The sequence below is a fragment of the Aplidium turbinatum genome, chromosome 1 (assembly GCF_918807975.1).
Source record: "Aplidium turbinatum chromosome 1, kaAplTurb1.1, whole genome shotgun sequence".
Classification (NCBI taxonomy): domain Eukaryota; kingdom Metazoa; phylum Chordata; class Ascidiacea; order Aplousobranchia; family Polyclinidae; genus Aplidium; species Aplidium turbinatum.
Genome location: NC_137472.1, coordinates 49,332,681 through 49,352,072, shown reverse-complemented (window position 1 = coordinate 49,352,072; position 19,392 = coordinate 49,332,681). Strand labels below are relative to the sequence as shown.

At 37.0% G+C, this 19,392-nt stretch overlaps 1 protein-coding gene across 1 annotated transcript; it reads right to left on the bottom strand.

Annotated features, from left to right (window-relative positions):
- Positions 1-1,129: 1,129 nt before the first annotated feature.
- Positions 1,130-19,106, bottom strand: LOC145782066 (ubiquitin-conjugating enzyme E2 H-like). Its single transcript, XM_082593804.1, has 7 exons — positions 18,797-19,106; positions 17,442-17,515; positions 16,894-16,968; positions 16,269-16,308; positions 14,640-14,692; positions 5,547-5,675; positions 1,130-3,979 (listed from the first exon to the last, which is right to left on the bottom strand). The coding sequence occupies exons 1-7, from the start codon at positions 18,847-18,849 to the stop codon at positions 3,831-3,833; spliced, it is 573 nt and encodes a 190-aa protein (XP_082449930.1). The 5' UTR covers positions 18,850-19,106; the 3' UTR covers positions 1,130-3,830.
- Between the last annotated feature and the right edge of the window lie 286 nt (positions 19,107-19,392).

Here is a 19,392-nt window from a genome sequence, read left to right as displayed (position 1 = left end):
CATGGTGGGTTTTTCAATGTTACGCTTCTTGCAGTTTACACAAGCCAATTTTTTACATTTGATATTTTGGGGTCTTGTTCGAACACGGTGTTGAACCTACGGTACGTTTTTTCGATTGTCGTGCAGTTCTTTTACTTCAGGCTCCTGACTAAAAATATCCGCCCCAATAGCTCAGTGGCACCGGGCCCGGCTCAAGATTACGCGGCGCTGGTTCGACTCTCGGGGTGTGCGCTTGAGCAACGCATTTCAGGACTGCTCTCCATTCAGCGTCACCTAGTGAATGGAATAATTTCCCGGCAACAAGACTTCAACAATCGGAAAACTTCACTCTGTCAATCTCGTTAGCTGGCTCCACGCTAAGAGCCTCTACAAGTATGCAAAACTACCGGGAATAACCAATCAAGACTTTGTCAGTCCGAGGATAAAGATTCAAAACCAACCAATATCGCAATGTTGGTCATTAAATTCCAAGAGATGGCACTGAACCAGGTCGGAACAATTTGGGATGCCACGATCCCAAAAGCAAAATCCGTCTTTTTTACGTTGACTCGACGTATGCAGAATGTAAAAACAACAAATTTTGTGACCTTGGAGTAAACAAAATTTTAAACAGTTGCCTGCACCGTCTTGATCTCAAAAACGTCTAACAATCGTTACTGGTAATCAACATTGCTTATCGTCGAAATACTGTGACTAGAGTTGAATTCGTTCAACAGGGGACGGCATTTCAAGCGCCTTGGTTGGTTTTGAATCTTTATCCTCGGACTGAAAGTCTTGATAGGTTCTTCCTGGTAATTTTGCATACTTGTAGAGGCTCTTAGCGTAGAGCCAGTTACCGAGATTGGCAGAGTGAAGTTTTCCGATTGTTAAAGTGTTGTTGCCGGAAAATTATTCCATTCACTAGGTGCCGCCGAATGGAGAGCAGTCCTGAAATGCGTTGGTCAAGCGCACACCGCGAGAGTCGAACCAGCACCGCGTAATCTTGAGCCGGGCGCGTAACCACTGAGCTAAGGGGCGGACTGAAAGTCAGTAAGATGGTTTTGGGGATTTTCCTCTTGCTTAGCCACTCTACATGTAACTTGACCATCCTTCTTTCTGGCATTCTGTAAGTTATCACAGTTCGGTTGCATCGAACGTTGAAAACAAAACCTTACTTTAAATCGTTTATTCATTCAAATGCAAGAACAATTCATATTTACGCAACTTTGTACACGCTCAAAAATGGCTCGAAACCATTTCCCACTTCTCAACAGAACAGCAAGGCTTGCTTGGACAGTCATGTTATGCACCCACGCCCGCTTTTCATTTTATAACATTAGCAGTAGATTAACCTTCTGCATGTAACAAACTCGATAGATTATATTCTGCACATTGAACAACTCTTCCGCTGTGCAGCGCAGAAGACAAATCACGTGACATTTCGACAAAAAAACGGCGAGAAGAGCTGAGGTACGACGTGAACTACGCCTTTCATTCCAAATCAAAGCCTTTTAGAAAGAATTTTTCGATGACTCAAGATTTGGGAGCGTTGCACGAACGTGCACAGGTATACGAATGGTCAAAGAAATTTTATGAGGAATGAATTCGAAAAGGGGAAAAAAAGTTTATATAAAAAAATACTTTTGATGCAGATAGTTTTTAATTTAGATAAAAAGTTTGGATTAAAAAGAAGTTTTGAAGTGATTACTCTGATCTGGACAAAACTGACAAAAACCCCCTTACAAAAATGCAGAAATAAATGCTTTGAAGTTCATATGTCGAGAAATCACCTCACAAGAAAAGGGATGTTGTGAAAAAAGAAGAATCATGGCCACCTGGAGATGCGGCCTGATTTGTCACATTTTGCAGATTTTGATTACAGCTACTGCTAGTGCTTGACTGACATTTTTTGAGATGTTTTTACTTTTTGCGGTTTCCTAATGGCATAAAACTTTTTTGTTGCCTTGGGGAAGCAGTAGCAAATGAGAAAAAGTAAGTTGAAAAACGCAAAATCAGACTGCTATTGAAAATTAACAGTCTGACTAAAATCTTCGAAATCAAATTTTCTTCGTGTTTCAACATGTGAGGATGTTAAAACCTATTGTGTCATCTGGGGAAAACAGCAAAGAAAGCGTAAAAATCTAATTTAAAAAAAAAATTATTTAAACCTTCGCCCAAAGTTAGAAAAACCTGGAAATTTCTGCAAAATGTGACAAATCAGGCCGTATCTTTAGGTGGCCATGGAAGAATAAAGTATCTGTTTGTTTGCTGATAAAGAGTATAAGTAAACTTTTACCCTTTTGTTGAATCAATTCAAAGTGTTATGAGCTGCTTTAGTGAATAGAAGATTGCACTGCAAACACGACAGCATTGAACTTGGCCATTGGAATAAAGCCTCTTCTTGTCATGAGGATCAATCATTAATTGTGTCCCAGTAATGATACCCAGTGGTAAATGGAGTAAAAATGCAGAATATTAATTTTATATTAATTAATTATTATATTAATTTTGAAAGATTAGTTTTGAGGAAATACGTGCTTGTCTGATCCGATAACTTAAAGAATTATTGCAAAAGGAGGACAAAGGTTTTAGATCTCCGTGCATGTGTGACCCTCACAACACCCCTCAATTATCAATTCTAGCGTACACATGTTTTTAAGCACAACCGTAAAATCCAACTGTTAAATAATCAAAGTGTCCTAGATCGAGAGTCTTTGAGATAATCTTACTTGAAAACTGCAACAGTTTCAATATATTTGTGTCTTCAAATGAAACTGCAAGGGCATCACAAGACATGACGTTTGCTTTGAGAGACCATAAAACATTGTGAGATCCAAGTTGCTATTTTGAATTGATCACAAGTATCCATTCAGCCGAGTAAACGAAAAGTAGTTTAAACTAAACACAAAGTTTTACTTATAATCTGCAGTTCCAACACCACGTAACACCGATAAAACTACCGGAAACAAGAATGCCACAATCACAACCCGAGAATCAACCACTACCGTGATGGCAAGATGTAACCATTCCTATCATTGGTTGCGTCTGTACATCTAGGAGCTTTTTTGAAGCCCACAGCTAGCTGTTGGGTCAACGTGCTTGCTTCAGAAAAAACGCCAGGCGTTGTCCCAACCAGGGCTGTGGAGTCGAAAGGATTTTGGCGTGTAAAAAGGCCGACTCCGACTTGATACAAAACAACGAACAATAATTTTTTGTTTGCAATAATTTTTCATATTTTTGTTTCTTGTTCTTCGCATGCGCTCTAAACTTTCCCAGAAAAAAGAAGTGTTTATTCTTGTCAGTTTTTGTGAAAGTCACCGTTTTAATTGTAATCACAAAGTGAAATTAAATGAAACAGAACAAAAATTAAAATAATCTGTTAACACCGAAGCCGCAGTCGGCCAGTTATAAATCGAGGAGGTGGGGTCGTATAATGTTCCTTTGACTCCATAGCCCTGGTCCCAACGCGTTATTAAGAATCTCTGGACAAGCACAATGCATTTCGCATGAAATCTGAAATCTTCCAAGATTTTACCAAATTTAGTTGTTGCACTGTAAAACTTCAGTGGCGACAAGAACATGTGAACATGCGGTCACATGTGAGAAGAGAAAGAAATTTGTGATAAAATGTAAAAAGAGAATAAGGGTAGCAGGTAGCAATAATAATGGGAGACGCTGAAAATGTCTTTGCAGTTGCGCGGAGTCAATCTAAACCTGCATGATCCCCACAAGAACAGTTTGCTACCGAAAATCCAAATAAAAAATCCCGTCATTTTATCAATTAGTTCAACGTCAGTTGATGTTGGATTAACGTAAAAATGATGGAATTGAAAACAGTCCAAGTTTCTGTGTCACAACTCCATGGATTCGGTTTCGTTCTCAGAGAAATCACTGAGCGTGGATTCCTCGGAATCACTTGACTCTTCCATGGAGCCGTTCCCAGACACCAGCCTTTCCTGCTCCTGAAGCGCCTCTTCTGTGGCGTAGCGACCCACATACTCTGAAAACATTGATAAATGGTTTAGTAAGACAACGATCACTTTACGTTTCAGAACAATGGCGGATCCAGGAAGGGAGGCGATCGGCCGATCGCTTCACTAAAACACAGAAAAGTAACTGTGTTCAGTGTTCTTGCAAGGTCTGATTTACGTAGACTACCTACACATCATTCTGTTTTGTTGAAGTCCTCCCCTAAAACTACTTGCTGGATCCGCCCCTGGATCGCCCCTTGTTTCAGAACAAAAGAAAAATAAATAGATATAAACCTTAATGTCTCTTCTACCAACAGAAGCAATTATAAAAAGATCTCAATGGAAAGACAACGTAAACGGGTACAAAGTAACACTCATAGAAGCTGCACCCTTTCTTTGTAAATTATCATGGTACATTTTTTAGTCTTTTAAGTTCAAACCCTTCACAAAAGGAGAACGTTTTGCACAAACTATACCGAGACAGAAAATTAATTATTTTTTTATTTGAAACCATCACTTGCTTTCAGTACACCTACAAGTAAAAATTTATCACATAAATGAGTAAAACGTCGGTAGAAGTTTAATAAATATGAAAAAGACTAATTTGCTTGCTAGTTCACCACGAACTTAAATTAAAGCCCAATGTAATTATATACAGAGTGGGTTTCAAAGGTTTAAGAAAAAATATTCCCGATTTGTTTTCAAGTAGTTATCATAGTTGCCAGCTCAGCACTTTGCCATGGTTCAATGACACATACACGATCCTTTCAACTAAAAAATAAGAAAGCATTGATTAGGATCGTGTGTAAACATAAATTTTCTCCATATGGACTTTAAATTGGAGTAAAAAAAGGTAAAGGTGAGTCTCATACTTGAATCCAAGCATCGGGGGATGAGAAGATAAGGTTCTCATTATACCAAGCCTTCGGCCGTGACGCGACAATTTATCAAAAGACAATTTATCGAACGACAGTTTATCGAAAGATAGTTTATCTAACGACAATTCATCAAAACGACAGTTCATCGAACCGACTGTTTATCCAAACGACAGTTCATCGACCGACTGTTTATCGAAACGACAGTTTATCGAACGACGAAGCACATACCGGTATGCAATGAAATACTCAGGGGTTAGGGGCTAGGGTTAGAGGTTAGGGGTTAGCAGTAGGAGTTAGGGTTAGGAGTTAGGATTAGGGGTTAGGTTTTCGATTAACTGTCGTTCGATAAATTGTCGTTCGGTGAACAGTCGTTTCGATAAACTGTCGTTTCGATAAACAGTCGTTCGATTAATTGTCGTTCGATAAACTGTCGTTTCGATGAACTGTCGTTCGATCAATAGTCGTTCGATAAACTGTCGTAGTATCGCCTTCGGCACTAACGAGAGTAGGGTGGCCAGTTCCTTTCTCTCGGCCACCTTTACTTCAGTAACTACGCCCACCCAATTTGTTACACCATGGGTAGAGGTGAGCGGTGTTTGTCAACAACCAGCGTAAGCGGGGAGTCGAACCAGGATTGCATGTTTGGAAAGCGAGCGAAATTAGAGTAAGTTTTAGTATTAGAATATCTTAAAAATAATTTGCTGGCACACAAAAGTACCTTTGATCTTCTTGACGTAATCTTCGTACTTGTGCAGGTAGAGAGCGGCGGCGTCTCCATTGAGTGGATCAACAGGGTTAGGGTAGGAGAGGAGTTGAGGAAGGAAAGCCTCAAAGATGTTGCTCAAATCTGAAACAATCCCTTGCTCTCAGTATCTTTACCACAACAATACAAAAACTTTCATTCCAGTTAACCCTATTCGGACTGACGGGTGTAATATTGAAAACGTGCCTTTAAACTTTCAACTTTTTTCATAAACTCCGAATGGAGGCGTGGGTTCGAATCCCACTTCTGACACCATGTAATGTTTCGCGGAATCCTTGACGTCTGACTATCTCGGCCGAACTGTCATAAACAAACAGATAACTTTATTTGAATCTCAACATGTACTCAGACTTCAACATAAACTAGCAGCGCAAACGCCCACATATCTGCGGAACTAAAACGATTGACTTATTATTGGAACTCGAGTTTGAATGACGCAACGCTGTCAGGAAAGCGTATCTAACAGCGGCCAATCAAGAGGTCATGGAAAACGCGTAAGGCAAAATGCGAAACACAAGGTACAAACTTAAAAGGCAAGTTCTCAAAAAAGTTTAAAGGCACGTTTCCAATATTACAACGGGTTCCGTCCATACCTTCAGCAAAAATTTACTTTTAGCAAAAAAGCAATAACAAAAAACTGTTAGAGTATGTGTGTCCACTTAAAATTTTAACCAGTTTGTCAATAATTTTGCTCTAACTTTGCAGAAAAAGCAACCTCGTAACGTTTTTATATCAAAAGTTATTAGAAAATGAAAGTGTGGATGGAATAAGTCCACACGTCAGGCCATCAGCTTCCAAAAATAGCTTGGGCCAAATGGGGCTAAGGATAGCAAAGAAATCGTTGAATACGATATATTACAGTTTCTTCAAACCAAACGACTGCTGTTTCACATACTTATATTTTATTTTAATTGTGGTTACAGGAGCAGTTGGGATTTCTTATTTGTTACAAAAGTATTGAGTGCATACGCAACACCAAGCACTGATGAGCGAGCACAAGGTTGCTGAGTCAACTAACATGGTGTAAACATATCAGAATCAAGCTATGTATCACAGACAAACAGTTGAGACATATTTGGTATAAACCAGTTTAGTCACAAAATGAGCTAGTAGGCAAATGATAATTGCGCGATATCGCATCTGATGACGTGTTTTCTGGTGTGTGTAAGTCCAGTTGACTGGGCTCTGAAGTACAACCTTTTAAGCAAAAGTGATCATTTTTACATTGATTTAACACCAGTAGACGTTGTATCATTGTAAAAACGATCAATTTTGTTACCTGGGAGCAAGTCTTCCTAGGGTTAAAGGTTGATCACAAAAGCAGATTCTCGAACTATCTAAGTCAGTGGTGCTCAACCTTTTCAGCACTGGGGCTAAATTCAAAACCTAAATTTTGTGAAGGGCCGCAACAACAAAAAATGTAATATAATGTGAAACTTGATGTTGGCTTCAAAACTTTTAATAAGTTTCCTAATACGAGGCGTGATATTAAAAGATGCTGTATGCCTACCCAAAAGCTGGTTAAAATGATGAATCATGAATTGGTTGTGATATTTGGATCTAATTCCAACCGTTTTGCTGAAAAGTGTTTCACACATACAGGCTATGTTGAACCAAATACAGGGGCATTTTTCAGCACATTGGCTATCAAGTAAGGATACTTTCCCTCTGGGACTGGACTCAAAAGTGAAGTAGATCAGCACATTTAAACGCTTGTGTCAGCTTCACATTTGACTGAAAATCATTAGGGGTGGCTGCGTCTATTGCCATAGGTGTAGCAAATATTTTTATCCGGGGCATGAAAGAATTGATACTGTTAATGAGACTTTCAAATTCATCAATCATGTCGGTGATAAGCATAATGTACTTGTGAATGGTCCGTTGACTTGGTGCTCTGGCTGGACCACCAAACGGCGGTAAACACGAGCACGTCTCCACACAGCGTCAATATTTGCCAGATATTTCTTCAACTTTACGTTAATTTGCACGAATCCAATTTACTGCTAATATTGTGATTGCTATCACATTAGACATATATCTTCTGCGATTTAACAACGATATTTTCTCGGTGTAAAATGCAGTGGTGCCACATTATAGAAGCAAGACTTAACGTCTTCACCCCATCTCAACGAGTCCATGAAGACCTTGATTCTTCCTTAAAAGTTAACATGGAAAAACACTCATCTGTTACAACTGAACACAGGTATGATGTGCCAAATGTGCTTCTAGAAGACTTGAACGACATTTGCAAAACATATATACATAGCCTATCCCTTTTGTTGTGCCTTGAATGGGACCCAAAGTGAGAAATTGCTCGCAAATATTGATGTCAGACGTAACTCTCCTGATAAACACAGCTAATTACTCTGTATTCGTAGTGTGGAGAAACGTTATTATAAGACATTTTCTTTGCTAGCACGTAAGTTATGTGACAATCAATGTATTCTCATCATTTTGGGCAGTTCTTCTAGCATAATCAATACTTTTTTGTTGTTTGTTGCATCGTTGAGGGCCGCAGAAAGAATGGTTGAGGGCCGCGGTTGAGAACAACTGGTCTAAGTTAACTTTCGTGATCACGTACGTGGTAATCTACTTTATATGCGTTTTAATCAGCAAACGCAAACAACTTCACCAAGGGATAAAGCGATCACTAAATAAAATCTACTTTTCGAATGCCAACGGTGCAAAAGTGTGTCAAAATCACTAGTCAGTACTTTGAAATGGCTCTTTAAGAAACCTGCCGCTGCCATTGCAAGCTCCTACTTTGAGTATAGCCAGAGCATTTACACTTATGAGAGGTCGGTGCGCAATCACTGAGCTTTAAAGATGGGTTATGATGAAAGTGCACTCTATAATGGAAGCAGTGATCACATAACACATCGATTAGTCAATTCACCGTACGGGTTTTTGAACAAGTTTGAAAGTACTCTCAGCGCTGAAGTTGTAGGAAAAACACAGTCTGCTGGAAGCACGATACCCACATTGTTATATGAAATAATTTCTCAGAATTTCAAGTTGTATTTGGATCATAAAAAATGTTGAAACAATTTCAATCAACCTAAAGCTGTAAAATTCCTGACCTTAAACACCAAATCGATAACAAATCAAGTTTTAACACATGCACAACAACTTCAAACGTGCCGAAATCTGTTGTGTGTCTCACTGTATACATCACACCACAAATCTGTTCCTCGTTGCGATACTAACTGAGCAGCGGCTAAAATGACAAAGACTCGGGGAGAAGCTGAAGCTACGCATGCTCTCGTGAAGCACTTCACGTGCAGGAAATTGGAAAATGAGTTGATGTCACACTGGTTTAATCCGAAAGAACGAAAAATCAATATAAAGAATAGAATCCATTCGCTGGAAACACAGGGAAGTAAACGCAGGAAGTTAAGCAAGTTTGTCAAAGTCATATCGCACTATCTTTATAAAGAAGCAGGATGTAATGCTGTGGCCATTCCATCACTTTCACGAGTTGGTTTATGATAAATAAGCACAACAACAATTCTATCTAGTTTTGTTAAGCTTGGTCAGTTTAAATGGGGGCTTTAATGACGCCTTTATCACAGAGTAAGCTTTTATGCATGCACTTATTGAGGTACATGCTTTATGGCTTTTTAAAGTACCGAAGTTATGATTGTTGACTTGTAGCCTACGTATTACATGAGCCCGACTGGTTGCTGACTAAACAAATCATGCAACGTAATCTTGATAACAACAGCGATGACTCGAAGTAGGATGAGAAACTTAACACACAACTTTTGCAAGTCACGGTTTGTAAAAGAATTTCCGAAACACTCAGAGAACAACATCCGTTCTTTTTCATTGATTCAACGTGTGCAGACGTTAAATTATTGTATAAAGAAGGATTTCGCCAGCTGAGTAACCCACAACCGAAATCTTTTGGAAGCTTTACTCTCTAATCTAATGCTTTGCCACGCCCCCAAATACGAATAACTTAACAAAACACAGTAACAAGACAAGTTAATGCATAAAGTTATATGAAAGTGAAGCGCACAGCTACTTCTACCAAAACATAAACACATTCACAATCACATTGCCATATTGGCACACTACATTTCGATTATTGTATATAGCTTAAGTTCAGCGTCATGAAAGAAGGCTGACATTATTAACTCAGCAACAAAGAGACTTTTCAGTGCACCATGAACAATACAATTAGCTTTCCAGTAAATAACATGCACATAAATCTTAATTATCAAGCTGTGCATGGTGAATAAGGTATTGATTTGCTTAAAAAAATGTATGTAGCGGATACATGCATTGCGCAGAAATGACATAAATTGTGGAACACAATTGTGTTTTACGTATCAAGATATTTTGACAAATTTAATGCAATGCCTCATCAGGTCGTTAAAAAACACGTCTGTTATATATTACAATATCTAACAGTCAATACAGTTCATACTCTCATAAAACCCCCAACAGCCTGTTTCACCCTTGGTGAGATCAATAAGGTTCTCATTTAAATAGACATCCCTCAGGCGTAGAAATACCCCTGTTTTCAGCACACATGATCTTGGCTAAACAACCTTTGTGCCACACCGCACAAAAAACAACAGCTTTGTAAATTATTTATTTAGCCACAATATCCAAACCAATTTCAAAATGCTTTACTCGATGAAACCAAAAGAAAATTTAATCTCTAGCAGTTACAAAACAAGTACTTGGTACATAACAGAGGAAGTTATCCGTCACCGTGGCCATATTATATTCGCTTTCCATCAGCTAGCAATTATCACAGCAGGTCAACACAACTTGATAATAACAATATGATGTTTCACCATCAAACATTTCTACACTATTACATATCAATAGGCCAATCACTGGAGTATGCAACACCATGGCCAAATCAACCACATTCTTGCCATGAAAGGCGAAGGATAGTTTTCAGTTAAAAAAAAACTAATTGTGCGAAAGATGTTCGGTAAGAACCAATAACAATCGATCAAAGCTGTTGTGGTGCTCGTAAGATGGCATATTTATAGCACTTTATGTAAGTATGAAGCAGAACGATAGACCTCATGATTGCTGTTTTGCAAGGGAAGTGAGATGATGTCATAAACATAATTATATATGATACACCATGTAATAACACAAAATATTGAAATGGTGCAATCCTGTAAATTACCAATTGATGAAACATTGTCTTGTCTTCAGCTAAAAACTTAACATCACCAAAAGTAAACAGGTGAATCAGCGCTGTGACAAAGCAAACTGTCAATGGCTGTTGCAAAGAAATGACGAGTAAATTAAATTCGGAAAAAGCAACAAAACACTTATACAGAAAACATCACAGACACTTGCAAGTGTTTACATTATAAAAGATTCCATTTTATTATAGTCCACAAATGCTCTGTTTAAACCAGCCTACAAGACAGAAACATTGATATCAATGAAAAGGATGGCTTTGTTACAAGAGATTGGTTTCTCTTTGTTTGTTCGGCTATCAAATTTGAAAGCATGTAGTTAAAAGACGAATGTCATAAACCTTACACTTATCCAAAGGCAGTTCAGAAAGTGTACTTTATTAGTTCCCAATAAACTATTTTAAATTCTTTGATGCTCAAACAAGTCGATCCAATGCACAAATGTATTAAAACAGTCGTTCAATATTAATTCCAAGAAATCTGATTCGTTTTGTTTTTCTATTTTCTTTTTATTAGCATAGCATCATCATCATCATAATCCATCGTCGGTTTGTTCCCCACTGGTGGGGGTGGCCGATTGTTTCCGCGCAGCAATTGTTTTAATCCCTTTTCTCCATTTCACCCTGTCCCTTGCATCTTCCTCCTTCAGTCCGACTTTTTTAAATTCATCCTTTACTTGTTGTTTCCACGTTCTTCTTGGACGACCGCGTTTCCTCTTCCCATCCACCTTTAGATCTAGTGCCTTTCTAAGAAAACTTCCTTCCGCCCTCCTTATCACATGTCCATACCATCTTACTCCATTTGCCCTTGCCAGTTGGTCTATGGTCTCTCTCATCTCTAGCATATCCAACAAATCTTCAGTCCTTTTTTCCCTTCTCGTTTTCACCCCACACATTGCTCTCACCATTGACCTTTCCGTTCTTCTCAGGATTGCCAGTTCACTCTCTCTCAATATCCATGTCTCGCTACCATATAGCATTGCAGGCCGCACACAGCTCCGATATACTTTCCCTTTCATCCTTAGTGAGAATTTTCTGCCATACAACATTTCCCCACATTCCCTGAACTTTGCCCAGCCCAATCTTGCCCTTGTTGTCACCGCTGCTTCACATCCACCACTTCCATTTATCCGATCACCCAGATAACAAGAAGTCTGTCACTGTTTCGATGCCATGGCAGAACTCATCATCATGGCCTTCCACTTCATTCCTTCCTTTACTGCATTTCCCACAAACAAAACACTTCGCCAGTCTTGTTGCGGCTCTCTTGACATTAGCACATCTTGCATGTACCCACTTTCCACATTCCTTGCATTGCATTGAATTTCTCATCACTCTCTTGCCACATATTCCACAGGGATCTACTTTGCTCTCAACAACTGTTCCTTCTGCTCCACTCACCATCACTTTTGTTTTTTCAAGATTCACCTTCATACCCTTGGTTTCAAATGCTTCTTTCCATTTCTCAAACTTTCTCTCCAGTCCCTCCATACTATTACTTGTCAAGACCAGGTCGTCTGCATACAAAATTTCACTCAATAAGCCCTCCCTCACTCCTTCAGTTACAACGTCAACCACAATAGCAAATATCAGCGGTGACAAAACTGATCCTTGGTGTACACCAACCTTCACAAAAAACTCGTTTGAATAATTTGATCCAACTCTCACTTTTGTTCTTGCATCCTCATACATAGACATCACAGCTCTCACTAATACCTCCGGTATACCTCTTTTCCTCATTGCCCACTCCATCACTTTCCTTGGTACTCTGTCAAATGCCTTTTCTAAGCCTATATGTAAAATATACGGATGCTTGCTTGATAGCCTAATACTGTTTTTAAGACAGTGAAAATACAGCGCTTTAGTCTTACCGTATCTATACAATAATCACTTGGCAAATCAGGTAAATGCACATCTTTGAATAGATACCTGACAAACGGAATTATATCTTTTGTTGGCAATTTGGCACAGTGGTTCATTGTACCTTATTTTAAACATCACGGAATTCTATATTACCTCAAAGAGATAGAAAAAAGCTTGAAAGTAGCTCATGACACGACATTGGACAGTTACACAAGTAGCCTGAGAACACCATGTCCAGAAATAATGAAAACTTAATAGGAATAAACTTTTGTTTGAAGAGTAAAATGTAACTTCTTCAATTTATCAAATAAAACATGCTGTGTGTGCTTTCCCGTGTTAAAACAAGACCATGCTCTCATATATTCATACACTCCCATAATTTTTAATATTTGGTTTAGTTCAAATAAAAGATACATTTCCTGTACTATAATAGTATGCAGCACGTAAAAATGTCGACTTAATTAAAATTTTCTCCAGCTTATTACAGTGGGGCAAGCACAATTATGACCAGACAATAGACAAACCAATATTTTGACATAAGTTCATGTTTGTATGTAAGAAAACCTACTCTTTACAATTTTAATGCTGCATAGAAGCATATTGAAGACAAAGCCCAGAAAAATATTTTGTTTTCCTAGTTTTTTAAAAACTCTAGTAAGTGTTGTTGTGGCTGTTGCAATGATGTTGTTCTTTTCACAGGTGGCCATTAGGAACCACTAGTATATGAGCAAGTGCAACTCCCATTGTGTTGGTGTACTATACAATGCACATGAATGCATTACCCGTATTTAGTGACAAAATTATTAATAATTATGCAACATTGTTGAAAATTACGCAGAAAATATGCGCACAACTGAAGCTAATAACCTGTTACAATCTGGAATAAAAATATCCCCCCCAGACGAAAATCTATCATCTTGCGGTGGAACAACACCATATTCCGTCAGAAGCTATAACATAGACATGAACGCGCCATGCCAGTTAAAATCATTCTATGATGATGCTACATGTGCAGGGAACGTGCACGAATTGATCAATCTACAGTTGAAACGTTAAGTGGTTGACTCACTCGGTTGTAAACGTTGGTTAGCAAAGCCAATTGCCATTCGCTCGAGTTCGGCTATAATATGCAGCGTGGAGAAAGTAATCCAATGCAACTAATTGATTGATTTATTAATAAACCGACGGAACGCAAACCTCACCACTTCGCACATTGAGTCGTGTCACAGAATAAATCTGAAAGAACCTTTCTTTGGCTCTACCAAAATATGGTGTCTAATTTGTTGTCACTTGCTGCCAGCTTAATCAAGGACAAACACTGAGCGATATGCTAAACGATTTTTTGTTTCCCAATCAGGCATGAGCCCCACTGGGCTGCAAATGATAGTATAGAAGGAAGGTTTAATTGCACCAGCAACTAGGATTAAACTCATTAAGACAATATAAACCGGTACTTTTTAAAAAGTTTCATCATAAAACAAAAAGTTTATGAGATATAATGACACTTAAACTCAAAATTGTAAAATTTATATGTGTAAATTGGAAAATAATGTTTATTTGAAAATTCATGCTTAGAAAAGCAATGGCATGACTAACAAATTGGCAAATGCAGTCACTGCATCGTAGATTTATTAAAAACTCTAGCAACTGTCACTTTTATTTAGCCAACACCAGAGTTGCCAATATCCAGCTAATTTACCGTGAACATTTAAGGTTTGATAGCAGTATTATTTCAATACGCATTTTTGAAAGTTGAACCGTATATGTGATGAAATGGTTCTCAGAGCAATCGCATAAGTTTTATAAACTAATCTTACCAATAGATAAGCAACTGGCCTAGTGCAACAGCAGAAAACTAGTATTTTTAATAAATGCACAAAAAGTTAAATTCATGCAGCTTTCTCGCCAATATAGCCTTCTTTGAATGTTATCAAAAGGGGTGCCAAGTGTAGTTAAAGGATATCGTAAACACAACAATAAATGCTATGACGTTCTACCAATCTCAAACTCACCATAAAGCGATGTCCATGATTGATTTATCACATCTAAGCACACCGTACCAGATCTAAACGATAAACGTAACGTTAAAACTCACATAATTTAAGGAAGGCAGATAAAAACATAAAAATAACGTTTTTCATTGTAACAAAGCAAACAAAGAAAGCAAAATTTACAAAAATACACCAGTCTCAACAAAGCATCATTACAAAAAATCGTCGTATTATCTAAATGTCTAAACACGATACCGTAATCAAATGCAGCTTCGATCTATCGACTTCACTGTTTTCAAAAGGTATTTGTGAGCTTCAAAAAGAAAACAGTAATAGCTTTTTCTGCATCTCATCATTTGCACCATATCTTGCACAGTAACTGTGTTACGTGTAAATGTTTTGGCGATGATGTTATATCAACAACAATTGGATGCAGTAGCGCACCAAAAAACTGTAATTTAGATCCATGAAAGTTCTAGCTTCGCTCTTTTGGTCTACAAATGATGGTAGAACGTCAAAACAAAAGTGGTGAAGCTATCGGCTAACCGCTTTGACAGCTAATAACCGACAGGACTTCATTAAGATTTTGGGGTAAATTTATTTTTTTTAATTTGGTCATTTGTGTTGTTTATTATTTCCACACCATAAGATATTTTTACCGACATTGACGTTGAAACAACAGAAGAAGTTGTAAAACAAGTTTTGTGAAAATCTTTGTTAGTCAGATTTCCTATAGTTTCTTCAAGAAAACAAACAAAAACAGCCAATCACTTTACAAGTTCTTGTGATAGTGCAGTGCAGGCACAAAAAATTTGGCTTTAAAATTGCTAGGCAAAGAATCACATAACTGGGGTATAACCGGCATGTAAACCGGACAAACTGTCCCTGTGGAAAGATAGTAAAAATCTGAATGCCTTTGGGTTAAACGTAACATGAAAACTCATGAACTTAATAGTTTTGTGGGATACCTTTTACAGAGCTTTGACCTGGCACAAACTTCTACCTATGTCATTTGCTGAAAAGTGTAAGTACTAAGCAAGCAAGATATATTTTGCTTACAGTGTCTCACAACTTGTAAAGTCATTTTAATACCCATGAATTAAGTTTGACCTTGGGGATTTTGTAAGCTTTACTCAATATGAATCATTCAATCATCAGTCATTGTCATCGTCATCGTTCTTAAAGCAAGCTAAATGTAGAGTGTTATTGTGCATGTTTAGAAGTCAATTTAAAAAAAATCGTCCATCAACATTTACTGTATGTTGTTTTACAAGGATAGTATTGCTAGTATTCTTTGAGGTATTCAAATCAATGACATTACAATGATACAGTGGACACTGGACAATTGTGTAAGCATATTGTCATTCAAAGACTATGAAATGAAATATCCCACCTTGCCAGGTGCAAGGTTTCAATCCTCCACAGAAAGAATGTGGTATTTTTTAACTATAATTTTAAAATTCTAATAATAACAAAGTCTCGGGAAAGATCTTGATTTTTTGTACCACAGACAGAAAAGGAACAATAATACAACAGGCTTCTCTACAACTTTGCATGGTTTTGCATGAAAAACACAGAAATGTTGACACCAGTGCTGTGGTAAAATGTTCAAAGATCAAGAAAAGTAAGTAACTCAAAAGTACAACTCACCCTTCATCAATGTTTGGGTGAAAAATGCGATTCACAAAACCTGAAAGTTACAAATACACAACGTTGAATAACTCATCCGGAATAGATGCGAAAGAGGAGAGTTTTGCTATATTTTCATACAGTTGAGCAGTTGGCAAATTAAATCACGTTTTTCATTTAATTAAAGCAAACTTTTGAAGACAGTGTTTTAAAAACAGTTGGTTTACAAAGTTTTCTTTTATGTAAATTCATCTCCTTTTGTCACAACGATTACCTAATTTAGTGGAATGGGTCATCCGCCAATTACCAGTAGTGTAAACAAACAGAAGTGCTTAAAAATAAGGTATGTACCAACTACAGTAGGTTAGGACACCATATAAATTACTTCAGAAGGCATTGTGTTAATATTCCATATTGACATGATACAGGGAAATTAATCATTCTCCAGAACCCCTTCTGTAAGCCAGCTTGCTTTCAAAGTAAATGCTCTCCACGAACTAATTGTACTAACACACTAAATAGAATGAAAAAATGTCATTCTAGTTTAAAATTTCTAACACTATTGTCCTTTCAAGCACATTTGACAAAATTCAGGTAAACTACTGAATGAGCAATGGGATCATATTTATTTCATGACATCACTTACCAATGGATGGAGATTTAAATGGGTACTTTTCTGGCAAGTCAACACGAACCTTCCACACTCCTCCTTCATATGGTGCTGAAAATAAAGTATCAAGTTACCGCAAGAAATTTTTCTGAAAAGAAAGGCAGCTTGGGATAACTGATCTGTAAATCACAAGTCCATGAGGGATGTCAGTGGCAATAGGCTATTAACATTCACTACAGAAGGTGGCTTTATTTGAGCAGCTTATACTCAACATTTTTGCTTTTACAGCGATTGGGATTATACAGTTATTTTAGTTTCAACAGAGCAATACCATAACTGAACATTTAAAACCACAGTATTTTACACCGGATGGGACAAACAACCTTTCCATAACGTTATCAACAAATATCACACATTGTTATCGATAAAAAAAAAAAAACAACTTAAAAATGCAATTGCAATCTCAGTTTCGACGTTTTGAAACTTTTGATGCGAAATTAGCATGGGTTACTGCAACGCTTGACAAAATTTGATGGATTGCAGATATGCAAATTTATTGTAAAGACTGATGCAGCTGTACTTACTTCCTTGGGGCCCCTTGAACTTCACTACGAACTCATTAAGTCCACCAAGAAATGTGACATCATACTTACGCTCACTGATGCAAATAACAAGTTATGAAAAATTTTTGTATAATAAAATTAATGCATTATGTGAAATAGAAGTACCGTACATTTAAAGTGAAATGTTTGTTATACTTTGAAACTTATTGAAATCATGCAAGAAGTTAGTTGACAATTACCCTACATTTACTGTGGCAAACCCTTATAATAAGAGAAACTATACATAGAAAAAAGGAGGAACAGAAAGTTAAAATACATTTAACATCAAACAAATTTATTGCCACATAATACCAAAGTTTCCTTTTCAGATGCAAAGTACATGTGTCGCCAATAACAAAAATACCTACCATAAAATCAGGGTTTTGAGAAAAACACATTATGATTTTTGTTTTAGAAAAGTGTTTAAGTTGTTAGTCTTTTGTAGGGTATTTGTAAAATATTAACTACCGAACACTAACAGTAATCATACAGGCTAAATTTCTCATCAATGATTTTAAGTTTTGTTTCTTCTTTGTTCAAGTAGTGCTGCATAAAGTTACTGCAGTTTTTTCATAAATTTGAATCATTCAATTTTTCATGTTCTGTGAAGAAAGAAGTTACAACACTTTTCAACCCCCAATTAACTAGTTTTGTCCAGTGATTGTGCAACTTACTCACAGTTCTTTTCACTGACCGAAAGAGCACACAAAAATGTTTTACACACTTAAACGAATTCAAGACTGAGTAATCTTTTAGTGTAGGATTTCTCAGCGTTTGCTTCACTTTAATTATAAAGGATTGTATTTGCTGATTGATGTTGAGAGTTACCAACACAAGGTAAACATGATCTCTCTTTTGTCTTCCTATACTTTCAAACAGCATTTTAGCATTTGCAACTACATTTCATTGACTTAGCTGTCTTGAAATTACCTACAGTTTATTCTGAATTTGTTTTTGGGTGACGTTTCGCACCAAATAATTTATGTGATAATTTCATAAAAACTGTTGTTATTTGCCAAAAAGACAAAGAATTTCAAAAACTGTTGCATGTTTGACATCCAACACGTTTATGTAATGTGAAGTAGTTGTACTGAACTACACTTTTCAGAAAATCATAATTCCAAAACTAAAATAACTGGAGATACAAACCTTTTAAAGAAAACCAAGACACAACTTTACAAGCACAACAACGATTTTTGAATAATTTGGACTAGCAACAGTTTTTGTTATTAGCGACAAGATGATGGCATGACTGTAGTAGTATGGTATCAAGATGATAATAAATCTTAAACGTTATTTCTTACAAACGTTAAAAGAAATAAAAAACAAAAGGATACAGTTTGATAATGTCAGTGTCCATTCTCCGTTTGCCTGGGCATGGAGAAGACATGATGGAAATTGTAATGAAACTTCAACAAAGTGGTCACAGTGGTGAGGAATGACAATAAGGGAATTGGTTTGATGTATATGCACTATTGCTTGCAGAAGAGCAATTCTTTTCTTCGTGAAGGTTTACAGGTAGTTTTCAAACCCACATAAAAGTAATAAAGTAGAGCAGCAAATCAAGATGTTTCAGATACAGAATGTATTCAAATGTTACAATATGTTACATATATATAAATCAAAGACCAAAAAAAAAATATTATTCTTCACCTGTTAAAAAGACATCGTTAAAACATTTACTTGAGTTGATTGTAATACATTACCTTACAAAAATGTCTTCCCATGCTTAAAATTCAAACCTTCAGCTTACCATATATAGGTAGCCTAGGCTATACAATCAATTACAGTACGCAAAATGATAGAATCTAAAAACCTGAAGACCAAACATTTTTTGGAGAATTGAGTGTGTCACAGTGAGTTTTTTGGTGTGTAAGCTTCTAAACATTACATTCCTACTGTGAACATCAATATACATAATATGGAAGCATTG